Source organism: Lepisma saccharinum, chromosome 29 (genome assembly GCF_977018435.1).
Source record: "Lepisma saccharinum chromosome 29, izLepSacc3.1, whole genome shotgun sequence".
NCBI lineage: Eukaryota > Metazoa > Arthropoda > Insecta > Zygentoma > Lepismatidae > Lepisma > Lepisma saccharinum.
The window spans coordinates 46,898,978-46,912,535 of NC_139257.1; the positions used below are offsets into that span (position 1 = coordinate 46,898,978).

Consider the following 13,558-nt stretch of genomic DNA (forward strand, 5'->3'; position numbering starts at 1 on the left):
GGAATCGTCACTACAAAGGCAAGTAGGCAGGAATAACATTCTTATCTACAACTTAACGGTCGAACGCATTGTACAGCGGCTGCCATTGCCATCATTAAATGCATACTTTCCTTATGAGCAATCATTCCATGGAATCACATGTTTTGATGGTACGGAAAAGTCATTGCCGGATAACATTTCTACAGGTCATTTCTCTTTCTGCTTCTTACAGGATTAAGGGCGAGTTAATGACCACTAAAACGTGTTCACTTGTCCCATTGTCGTTCCTTCTGGTGGCTGTTAGTTTGTTAGTTCTGATTTTCCTCATTTTAGTGTGTTATGTTCCACTTTTCCGTACCTATTTTCTGCTTTGGTTTAGCGCTTCTTCTTGTTTGGAACATATTTTCCATTTTTTCAGTGCCAATTATCCAATGTTTTTCCCTCCCTTTCTTATTTTCTTGTCTTGTGTGCTATTAATCTCATTTAAGTATAAATTTCATATCCTAGGCTAACGAGACTCTGATGTCTGGACTTCCAGATATAATCATCTGTTGCACTGTGTGTGTGCTGAGTGTCTCTATATAGATAGCTTTGGTTTTGATAAGGGCGGATCCTGTACTTCACGCTTTACAAAAGCTTCCACAGGCAAATGACCATTATTAGTGCTCTACTAATAAGTTCAAATAGTGCACGAAATATTAAAACACATGCAAAAAAATAACTAAAATAAAAGTGTTAGTAAAACTATTAAAATATAGTTATACAAATTCGCATTCCAATACTTTTCTAGCGTGAAGCATATTGGTTTTCTCTTTTATTATTTCATTATTCCATTTTTATCATTTCCGTGTATTTTACATTGTTCTTTGATAAGGAGATATTCTCTCCAATATTAGTAATTGCCAAAGTACTCCTAATTATTTTATTTCAATTCTCTGAGTCACGATATAGATTTTGTTGTCTAGGTACTTGTGCTCACGTAATAGGGGAAGGGATTTGGTGTTTTAAGTCCACTTTATGCACAGTAAGGCTAATCGGGACTGAACCAATCAACCAGCTATAAGTTCCCGTTTATCTCTCGTTTTTTAATTTCCTCTCGGTTCCAGTTCTCTGTATTTCAGAGCTTACTGAAATTGTGAATCGTTGCAGAAACTAACCTTTTCCACAGAAACAACTACTTTTGGCCGACACGACTGCAGGTGCTGACGCTTTTGAGAAAGCGAGGGAAAGAGTGAAAATTCGAAGGAATTTAGCACAGAATATTTGTGCTACAAACTTTCATTCATTCCTCTAGCTCCTGCTGTATTCTATACTGGAAACGTCCTTTTGTGGGAAAAGAAGCAGCGTTCGTTGCTAAGGTGATGAAAGTTACCACAAGGAAACGCATGGCTGTTTATCTATTCTGGAGAAGCACCTACTGTGAGGTTTGTGGTTGGCCGAGGGATACGAGTTCAAACCCAAGAAATGTTTCGTGTTGGTTTACAGTCAATGAATAAGCTAATTGTATAGTGCACTTATTTATGGTCAAAGCCAGCGAAGGCGGATATTTACTGGTGGTGCGTGGTCAACACATCGCTGCTCCTATCGGACTTTCCAAACCTGAGTCCGTTACTGATATCTTAAGTAGATCCGGAATTGTCTTCACGATTCCGGATCAACATTAAGCTTTTAGGAATTAGGGTTAGGGTGTACTCAGAGAACTAAATGAATCATATCGATTGATGCATCAGAATGCATCGATTGATGCATTTGAATTTGATGCATTTTTGTATGTCGTGGAAGAAACACCAAAGTGCATCATTTGATTCAAGTGAGGATTTATTTCAATCGAGATGCACTTCAATGAATCAGTTGATGCGCTTTGATGCACCCTGATGCATTTTGATGCACCAGAATGCATCTTTTTCGATGATGCACTTAAACGTTTCGTCTGAGCTACATAAACTCTGTAGCTTAGACCAAACGTTTAAGTGCATCATCCAAAAAGATGCAGGAAGGTGCATCAAGGAACATCAACTGATGCATTGAAGTGCATCTCGACTGAACGAAATCCTCACTTCAATCAGGTGATGCACTTTGGTGTTTCTTCCACGCCATAAAAATATGCATCAAAATGCATCATATTTTCCAGCGCACAGATGTATATGCGTATTTATACGCTTCTCATATATTATTTCATCAGCGAGACAAAACTACATTGTTGTTTTTCTTCTGGTGCGTTCAAAATTCCAGCTTGCTTCTTTATTTGGGAAACCACGGTGGGAAAACCAGGCTGATATTAAGCGATGGGGCCGACATGAGAAAGCAGCATTCAAGGAAACAACAGGAACAGTTGTTATTCAGCTGTTTCTGCTTACGTCAAGATCTTCCGATTCCCACATGAGGCTGATTTCACCCAAACACCTTCTCTACTGATCCCAGGCACTTGTCGAGGAACAATCTTTACCTCGCAAGATGATCCAGGGGAAAGGGGCGGCACATTCGAACTGAGGAAAGAGATTACGAAACATTCTGAGGGTTTTGAAGTACATTCGCTAGCTGAAGGTACGTCCATCAGGAATCTCGTTGGTTTAGTCGGTAGGGTGTCCGACTACCAAACAGGTTCGACTGGAGTCTCGCGGAATATTTCCAACATCAAGCCTTGGAGAGAACGTGGTGCTGATTGAAGCACCCCCAGAAATTTCCATTTTGGGGTGTAAGTTCGTATTTAGGGGTAAATTTTCAGCCAAAATGGTCGTAAATTGGGCCTTTGCAAAAAAAAAAAAAAAAAAAAAAGTGTTGAGGAAATTTTCGTAGTGTTAGAGGTAACTGACTTTCACTGTAGCCGAGAACAATAATGTGCGGGACCTACCTCAACCCCCCTCCCCTCCATGGATGCACTGTAACCTCCAGAGATTACACCACAAGGTTATGTATACGCACTAGCCACTAAAAATAACTTTATCACCTATCTCCAATAATAAAAAACAGCTTAATTATTGCCTTGAGAGGTAGCTAATAATCCCCTGCCCCTTCAACTTAGCATCTTTCATTCGTAATCTCTTCACATCCTACTCTAGGTTATCCATGTGGCTTTCCTTCGTGTTTTATTTTACTTCCACGAATTTGTTCAGGATTGATATAAGTTGAACATTTTGTAATTTTAATATATTTATGACAGTACCTTCTTTTTCCACATTCAGTTAACATAGTTGTGTGTTTTTCGAAGGTGCTATGGATCTACATCCACATTGACTGTACATTACTTCGAAACCCAAGTGATTTATCCATAAACCACCCACAATTTCCACAACAACCCCTAAATGTTTTCACAAAATCTCAATTATGATCACTTTGTGTCTAGATATCCCCATACAGCCCCTATATACGAACTTCTTAAACTTTTAAGATATTATTCAAACCTGAGCACTTTGTGGAGAAAAAAATGGAGCGAATTTACAATATAGAGAAAGTCTCCAATTTTTTTAATTTTCGGTTTACTAACTAATTTTGACCTCCCAATCACGAATCTGTTGTTAAAAATCGGGGGCGAAGTCGGAAATTTGAAAATAAATATTTTTTTCAATTTTTATGAAGGTTTATATCCGTAGTTTTACGAACGAAATTTTATAAGTTTTACAAACGAAATGTTATAACTATGCTTGCCTAACCTAACTTAACCTAACTGAACCTTCCGTGAATGGTTTTTGGGTGAATAATCACTTTGAATACGGAATTCGTAGTTATGTAGCACGTAAATGACGAACAATGTTTCACAAAACACGCCATTTTTCCTAAAATCAGCGGTGGAGTATTTGCGTATTTTTACAAACGAAATATTATAACTATGCTTGCCTAACATAACTAAAGCTAATCTAACATTACCTGAAATGGTTATCCGTGAATGATTTGTGAACCAATGATCACTTTCAATTAGAAATTTATAGTTTTGTAGCACGTAACTGACCAACAACGTTTCATCAATACAGGAGACGCCATAATTTCCTGAAATCAACGTTAAAGCACTGTTGCCAAACTTACCTGTAGTTGTCCGTATATGGTAAATTGAACGAAAGGAGTGCTAATGGAACCTAACCTAACAGGCCTAACCTAACCTAGTAGGCATACCTCGTCCCCGTGATGGTTCGTGGGGCTATGTCACGTTAATAATTTTCTCTCCCGCCTAAATTATCACTTTCAACGACCAATGCTCTGAACAGTGTGGCAACGCTGTAGACGGCGCAAGGAATTTCGAACGTCATTTGTTCTGATATGGAAGATGGTGCCCGTGTTTCTTTATGGATAATTATCGCGGTAATTAACAACGTTATTTTACAACTTCTACAAATAAATATACAATTTTAACACGCGACTCCCGTCTCGTAACTCGAGATACGTCTCTAGGAGTGCATAAGAAGTAAGTATAAGAAGTATGAAGTGAATTAGAGACTTTCTTTATATTGTACATTCTAGCCAAAAAATACGCTGAACTGACCTCGAAAATACATATTTTATTTTTAAAGTTGGAGAAACGAACAAAAAATAAGGCAATCCACTGACTATAACATGTATGAGAAATTTCACTGTACATATTTGAGTATGAGAATTAACGAAATATTTTAACAGAACTTACATCCGCAAGATAGAAAATTCTGACACACTTCTTTTCATTGCGTTGTGCTAAGAACAGGGAACGACGTTATCTTCCATATTTTTATTTTGAGAAAGACAGATAGTTCCCAGCGACATGCAAAAGGGCCTCGAAATGCAAGGTGCGAAATCCCCCTCCCCCACAAACATACATATAAATTATGCGATATACATATTTATAATGTTATTAAAAGTTAAAATAAATTACTAAATTAGTAATTATAAATAGTATTATTATTAATTACACCCAAAGAAAGAAATTTGTTACTTATATGTATATCAGATATTTATAAAGTAGCAAACTACATCCTTTGCTAACTGGTTAAAGATGTTAATAAATTATGAAATAGTTGAAGTGGTTTTATTATGTGCAAGTTTTATGTTAATTTAAATCAATTAGATTTCATAGTTATTGCATTCTTGCTTTACTTTTATTGTGCGTATTGATATAGATTTGTTAATGATCTCTTGAGAGAGAAAAAACATTGAACAATCACAACTGCACTAATTTGTGTATGTTTTCAATATTATTCTTAGTACAGTATATTTGAAATTAAAAGTAATTGCTTATCTTTTGTTTGTTGTAACGAAAACTCTCCCCCCGGAAATTTTTGGTGGGGGAATTTTTGAGGCCAAGAATGTTGGTGGGGGAAATCACCCCCAGGATTTCGAACCCTGTCAGGCTACCAAGGTCCTGGCGTCTGGTCTCAGGAAATATTAACTTTGGTGATATTTGATTTCTCTTACTTCTTTTCAGTGTTTCCAATCGCAGGAATACTGGACCAAAGGACCTTGAGGTGGAAATTCCTAGGTGGAAGGGTGTTTGCATTGTTGGACAGTGTGAACCAAGGTTGGGGAGGATTTCCTCCGGAAAGTAATTTGTCAAAAGACTTCCCTCACACCTCCATCGAACACTGCCTGTGTGGCTTTTGCGTGCCAACGATCTACATGACAGGAAGTACAGCAACTGTAGTGATATAATTTGTTGGTCGGAACGTCGTCAGAAGGGAGCAGAACCCACAGAAATAAAGAAACTTTCTAAAATAAGTATTTGATCGAGCCGATAAGACCACAGAAGTCGATGGTAGATGAATGAATTTTGTCGTCCACCCTTGTGTCCATCCAAACACTTTCTCTGATAATGCCACTCTTAGAAGGAAGTAGTATTAAACGACAGCATAATGTTTGATTGATTTTTTGTTTTAACTTTACGCACAGTAAGGTTAATTGGGATTGGACCTACAGTTTAAAGTGTACGCTATCACTGCGTCATCGAGGAGGCCAACAGCATAAACGCGGACTATTATACTAATTATACTTAGCGCCATGGACATTCGGAAGAAGGGGGCAAGGGGGGCACGGTAAATCTAAAAATTATATATTTCACACACCATTTCATTTTAGTCACAGTAATTTACGTTAATTATTATAGCGTGTTGAAGGAAGATTATCGTTTCAGACTGAAGCAGTGTTTTTTGAGGAGGCATCACTATTATGGACAAAATATGCCCCTCCTGAAAAAAATACTTTGCCTGCCCCTCCCTGGAAAAAATCCTGCGGACGTCCATGTTAGCGGCAGTGATATATCCATACGCTCCAACTTCCCTGCCGAATGTTTTTCCAACACTCTCCAAATCCTTTTCCTCCTTCAAGTGGAAAATTCTGAATAAACCTCGGCTTAGAGAAATTTTTCTGAACCCTTTGAAAGTGTAGCCCCTCACGTTATCTATTTCCGGTTTTCTACACTGTAAAAGGTACTCTTGATGGACAGACAGACAGACAGAAAAGCTGTTCACTTACCTTCTAGCCCAACTAAACATTTGGTTGGGATCCGTCGGTGACGTTGACATCTTGACTGCGCGGTCACTTGTCTCAAGAAACACTTGACACTTCCAGATAAAGAGAACCGTATCACCAGAATCGCGTTTCCACAGAACGTTTCCCGACAAAACAAAACTCCAGACGAGGTGAAACAAGCGTGTGTGGAATCTTAGCAAGCTTCTCGAATGATAATGAGCGGAATCACGTCACGGTGCGTGGAGACGGGAAAGTGGCATTGAAAATGAAAACGCGTAGTCTCGAAATGTTGCTCGCTCCTTACAAAGTTCTCTTTTTAGGTGCACAGTTGGCAGCTTGTCGAACAGAACTGATGGAATTGATGATGTGCTTGGCGAACGCTCCTTCTCGGGCTTCCAAACACGCTCAACCTTGTATCTCTCTCGTGCGACTCTCTCGGCAGCAGCACGCATGCGCGAACAGGAAAAACTTTTAGGCTTGTCAAACTCGTAAGCGTCCTACTTAGATCGCGACTTGGAATTACACCCCGGGGGAAATTTTGTGGAAATCCTTCCTATCCCCCCTCCTTCCACCTTCACGAAAGTATCGGCGCTCAGGTGGAAGCCGAAAAATCACGTCCGACTCCGAGCTTCCCCCTCAGCGCACCTGGATCCACCGAACAGGTGATCGCAAGCCCCTGGAAGACATCAAATTCCAGTCTTCTGGAAATTATTGTTTGTGTATTGTCACATTCTTTACTGCAGGATCACCACGACTATGAAAGTGAAAGTGCTGAAAGTGAACGGATGTACGCAATACCTATATCCAGCAGTGTTGCAATTCAACTATTATTTTTGTCACTAAAATCCTTTTTTTCTTGTTTCAGTTTGAAATGTGCCTCCACCGGGAATCGAACACGCGACCCTTTGATTACAAGGCGACAATATTACCACTGCGCCAGGCCTGTAGCCATAATTTTATTTCAGAGTCTGGCTGTGTTCAGTCTCAGGGTTCTCGGCCTGTGTATAGGACCGGTGGCACCATCGTGAGGCAATTGGGGAGCTACGAGTGAGTAGCGTAACACGGTCACGGATATCTCCTATAACGGCTGGGGGTTCGACGTGCTGACCCCACATCACCCCATTACCGGTAGATCTCCACAGCTCTAGGTAGGATTGTGGGAGGGAGACTGGCTGTTGGGAAATAGGCCAAGGCCCTTACGGACTGTAGAGACACGGGTTGTTTATGTTATTAGGGACCGGGAATTTATGTCCTATAAAAGTGTAAAATATGTATGTAATTATGTCATAGAAATTGGAAAATATGTCATGAAAAATTACAAATATGTCAGAAAAATGCAGAAATATTTCCAGTAAAGCCAAAAATATGCACAACAGTACTCTCGAATTTCTCCCATACCCGATAGAGTAGAGTAGGGGCTGTAATGTACCGAATGTTATTTTTACTTTTGACTGATTTTTGTGAAAAGCAAAAAAGGCAAAGAAATGAGAACGAAACTTGTTTACTTCCCGTGCAACAATGAGAGAGAACATTTTGCCTCAATAATGTTTGCATGGCTATCAATTGTCGGCGGTACAAAAGAAGTGGGGTGTTATTGTTCTGTACTAAGAAAAGACGGCATCTTTCTTCCTCCGTAATTTCCATATCCTGCCATCGACAATATGAACTATCCGTTGAGCTAAAGCTACGAAGAAAAAAATTATGAATTAACCGATTATGAGGGAGAGAATTACGAAATTATACAGAAATATGTGTTATTACAACAAAATTGAAGAAATATGTTGTAAGAACGCGAAATTGGTGAAATATGTCAAAATATGCTTTGTCAAGTTTGTCTATTTCGACTGATTTTCATCAGATATGTAAAGATCTCACCCCAATCATAGATCCGAAGCCAATTGAAAAATATGTTATAACATGATGTCCCGGGCTCTTATTACCCTTTATCAGCAGCCGCCATGTAAAGACGAAAAGGTTGAGGGTAGAAGCCCTGAAGATGAATTTCTCAGTATACTACTTATTATACAAGATGCTTAATCATGCTAAGGAAGTAAAATCATTTACCATGAACATATTTGCAGGATTTCGGGGGGGGGGGGGGGTTCAGCCCCAGAGCCTTCCCAATTAGAGAGGTCCAGAAACTTCGCTGAAAATGAAGCGTCTGCCAAAACTCGTACTTGACTTTCTGACATAGAGTACCGTTGCTTTACCAACTTAGATATAGAGAAAGTCCTCACTACGCCTAATTTTTGGCTGGTGGGAAATTCTACTTTTGGCGGAATGGGTCAAAACAGACCGAAAAAAATCGGTGGGGTAACAACCCTTTGGGGGCCAAGGGTGCCAATTGACGCTTTCATTGGGTGACAAATGGTCAGCACATAGCCGCTGTTTTCTCGATTGCAAGACCTAAATTGACCACTATAACTCCTTCATTGTCCTCATAACACGGACATTTTGCAGCACTCTGATCTCTCTGATACCCTGATCTCATATACATGATATAAATAACGTAGCAGGAAATATGTCTCTTAGACAGAAATATTACAACTTTTCAGCAACTGAAGGAAGCCCAGTACTCAAGAAATGCTGTCAACACTGGTAGGAAAATGGTAAAACTAATTGATAAAAAATCATCGCACTGTCATAGTTGTAATGTCATAATCATAAATTGCAGTCAGACACACACACACACACACACACACACACACACACACACAAACACACACAAAACTGACTTCACAGAAACTGACTTTTACTGTTTTCCATTCCTGAAACTTATACAAAAGGTTGGTTATATAAGAAATGTTGGTATACAGTAAAATCTCGTTAATCCGGACCCAGATAAATCGGACTTTGCTTAATACGGACAGGCAAAAGGCTAAAAAAAAAAAAGGAAAGAAAGGGTAACGATAGTATAAGCCGGAGACGGATTTCTTAAAATGTACAGGAGAAAAGACGAGAAAGTACTTACGGAATTGCGTTCTTGGGGACTTTCTGAAGCCGGGGAAATTGTTTTTTCGAATCGTGCAACTTATTTGGCCTGTAAATAAGGTATTTTTCGTCAATCATGCATCTGCGTTGTGCGATAGCTCGTGCCGCCATTACCGTCGACTACGTGAATCAAATGTTCCGTGCGTTTGGTTATGTAACCCCCTCACAGTGTAGCAACCACGCGGTAGTTTTACAAGATGACGTGTGAGCGGTTTTTTTTTTCAATTTAATATAAGAATCTAGTTTACGTCCTTTTCCTAAGGAATACGTGTCATATATCGTTGGAAAGCTTATTTTATAAGGAATTCAACAACGTAAATCCCAAAGCTAGGAAAAATTTCCTGAAGGAGTGAATCGAGAAAAACCGATGTTGTCCGGATATGCATAATTGAACGTACTGAGGAATTTTTTAGATGACGAAGCACATATTTAGGGGTGAAATGAGTGCTAATGGAACCTAACCTAACAGGCCTAACCTAACCTCGTAGGCATACCTCGACCCCGTGAATGGATAGTGGGGCTATCGTGAACAGAAAGTGTAAAAAGAAAAAGGTACTTACCCGAAGAGATGCCGGGTGCCGCACCACGATCGCGCACCGCGAACGCAAAGAAGCAATCATCATGCAGATAAGGACGTAAAGTAGAGTCTAGCCTCAAATTTCGCTTTAAAACCTTTTGGGAATAGTTTGCGCGGCATTTATCGGTTCATAAGTTTGGAAACACTGCACATCAGCTGACGATACTGCATATAAGCTGACGACAGACAACGTGAGTCAAGATTTGCCCGCCGAATTAGCAACGACCAATAAATGATTATAATGTTAAAACTAACGCTTTTTTCATGGAAAAAAAAGTGATCCCCAGCTTGAAAAATGTTCCGGTATGCATATGAGGTAAGTAGCAATGATTTTTATTTGAAAATAAACGAGTTTAATGTGTCTCCGGCTTATACTACTGTTACCAAAAAAAAAGTGATGCAGAGCCAGATCCGCCGGGCATCATCATAATATGGGTATCGCGTAGGTACGTACTGCATTGTATGTACAGTATTCTTTACATGTATAGTGTATTTTGGCCTATGCCCTTTAAATGCACCATAATAAACGTGTTTTGTTGCTATAAACGAAGTTTTAATGCACTTTCTACTGTTTCTTTAGGTTATTTCAGTTAATCCGGTCTTTCGTTAAACCGGTCAACTTATCCCCCCACTTACTCCGGCTTAAGGAGGTTTCACTGTATCTATGAGCTGGATTGGAAATTCTGCTGTCTATCACTCCGTTCATACGAAAATGAGTTGCTCTTGAGTTGCAGCAACCTTTCAGGAATGAGTCGTACTCCAAAAGTAGCAGAGTTTGTGCTCAAAAAGTGAAGTCTCGAGACCGGACTTTAAAGGGAAGTTCTTTTTTATTTTTCAACACGGATCATGGAAAAAATGACAACAGTGTTGATAATTATCTTCCACCAACAAGATTACATGGTTTTGACTTGCCTCTTTTCTCCTTTTTCAGCCCACATTCCCTTTTTTAAAAAATTTAAAAACATCTTCCTTGGTCCCTTCATTGACAAGATATCAAATATTTTTACGACTGTTTCTGAACAAAACATTCAACAATTGTCCATTTGGTGCAGCTTAGAGGAAAGAAAGAACAAGCGCCATCTGCCCTCTATGAGTGTTGGGAGTACGTTGCAGCGATTGTTGAAACAATGCGATCTGGGCTTACGCAGCAACAAACACATTGTAAACAGCATGCCTGTTGGGTTGAAAGTGTACTTATCTGCTAGATTTAGACTGTTATTGTGAAGTTTTTGGAATAGTTTTAACTTAACTGTGTGGCAGTGACGACAGTATTGAGTGTTAGTGAAATGGCGAAGCCAGGTACAAGTGGCAGCAAGTTATGGAATGTGGTAAGCTGTTGCAAGGAAGATTTCATCGAAAGGGGTGAAGATTATTCGCTGTGTTTTACCTTAAAAAAAAAAGGAAATGAAAAAGGACTATTGTACTTTTTTTTCCTTTTTTGGCAATAATTTCCTCTTTTCTGTCCTTTTCAGAGGACATTTTTTCCCTTTACAATCCGGTCTCTATTGATGTCATCTCATTTTCGTATGAACGGAGTGGTAGGCAGCAGAATTTCCAACCCAGCTCATAGATATATCAACACTTTTTACATGACCTTTGGTATAAGTACCAGGAATGGAAAACATTAAGTCAGTTTTCCATCGTAGTCTATAGTTTGTCAGTTCTTTTCAAATTGTTCAGTAAAGTCTGTATTTTTTTAGGTGTGCGTGACTGCAGTTTGTGGTTTTTTGCTCCTGAAGAACTGAGAGTCACAGCCTTGACCTAGAGAGAACGCGCAACAATTGCAGGCGTCAGAGACCGTGGAGAAAGCACTCGAGCAAAGAGAAACATTATATCATCGGCACATTTTAATGTAACGTTAAATCACAATTATTACGTTACCTTCTTGTTAATTGCCTATATCCTTTTTTCATTTCACAAAGCCTGGCGAAAGTTTACATTTTTAATGATATAATGTTAGAAAGTCTAAGAAAAAAATCCTGAAAATATGCAACAGATAAGGGTCCATCGTAAAAAACGTAAGTTTAGAGTCAAACCTGTTACTCGAGTGAGGGGCTGGCATTCGACTGTATGTTTATGAGATACGACGTGGTCTTTTGATTTCTCAAGAAGTACGGATGCGGTGATCAAAAATGGCCTGGAAAGTCGATAATTCCTATGAACCTCCATTTCTAGATGTCATTTTATTCTATTATATTTATTCCAAATAAAATCAGTGAAAATGAGGGTAATACCAGCCCGTTTTGGATACTGCTTGCCATTTTTAGTTCTCGGAATAAGGCTCTTTCTCTCTCTCTCCTTATACATATGCGTATACATACATACATACATATATATGATAGGTAGATACATGGACATCCGCAGGATTTTTTCCAGGGAGGGGCAAGGAAGGTATTTTTTCCAGGGGGGGCAAACAAGTTACATTTTCCCCCAAAAGAGTGTTGTTCCCTAAAAAAACATTGCTTAAATTTGAATCTATGGTGTTCATGCAATAATTAACACATATTATTGTGGCTAAAATGAAATTTTATGTGTGAAATACATAATTTTTGGTTGACTTTCATTTTCCAGGGGGGGGCACGGTCCCCCTTGCCCCCCTTCCGGACGCCCATTGGTAGATAGGACGATGCTTCACTGTCAGTGTTCGAAGTGGGGGGAGTAGGTGAGGCGGTTAATGCTTACTGTAATTTCTTCCCTATGATTTTTTTCAAGTTTCCAACACATCATACAGGGTATCTGATTTTCCGCACATGTCTCGTGATTGCGATACGTTATTAGTAACATTGAATCTATATACGTATATACAGGGTCTCCCAGAAGTCTTTCCCTGATTACAAACTTTATTCATATCCGCTATATGCAATGTAGAGATGTGAAAGTGGTACCAAAATGTTGGAAAACTTACCAAGTTTATTTGTTGCAGGTTTCAGTAATGTGGCTGTAGTGTAGCAGTGTCAGTGCCAAGGAATCCGGAATTAATGCTCTTGACATCGGGTGACATCTTTCCATACAATGTTTCTTGGACTTGACAGGAATTGGGAATGAAGATAAATTCCATTTTTTAAATACCAACTTATTGATGGCAGAATTCTGTACATTTGAAAGTTCCTCTGCACTGTTATTGGTGACCGGGTCTCGTGATACCAGAGGACATGCTGAGCTTTTTCCTGATTTGTGAACATTTCCGGTTTTCTGGGCACTGACACTGCTACACACGTTACTCAAACCTGTAACAATAAAACTTGGTTAGTTTTCCAACATTTTGGCACCACTTTCACATCTCTACCTTGCATATAGCGGATATGAATGAAGTTTGTAATCAGGGAAAGACTTCTGGGACACCGGGTATATAAAATGGATTTATGTGTGTATATATGTATGTATGTATGTTCCGGCATAACTCTCGAACGCCTGGAGCAATTTCAACCAAACTTGGTACACATATACCTTACAATCTAGAAACAAATACTGGTGGGGGGGGGGAGGTAAGACACCTCTGGCAACCCCAGGGGTGGAAGTGGGAGGGGGTGACATGTAAAAATAATCTAAAACGACCGATATTAGTGGAATCCATAGTTTTCTGGA

General features: G+C 39.3%; 1 protein-coding gene across 6 annotated transcripts in view; it reads right to left on the reverse strand.

The window, feature by feature from the left end:
- Positions 1-13,558, reverse strand: part of snu (ABC-type transporter snustorr) — a 490,105-nt gene that overhangs the window by 296,665 nt on the left and 179,882 nt on the right. The window contains exon 1 of one of the 6 annotated variants that reach the window (XM_083114470.1): positions 6,409-6,810. The exons of the other annotated variants lie outside the window; for them this stretch is intronic. Within the exon in view, the coding sequence (XP_082970596.1) occupies positions 6,409-6,458 (50 nt within the window). The 5' untranslated portion in view covers positions 6,459-6,810. Of the gene's footprint in view, positions 1-6,408; positions 6,811-13,558 lie in introns of those variants that run through there. 6 annotated transcript variants of the gene reach the window in all.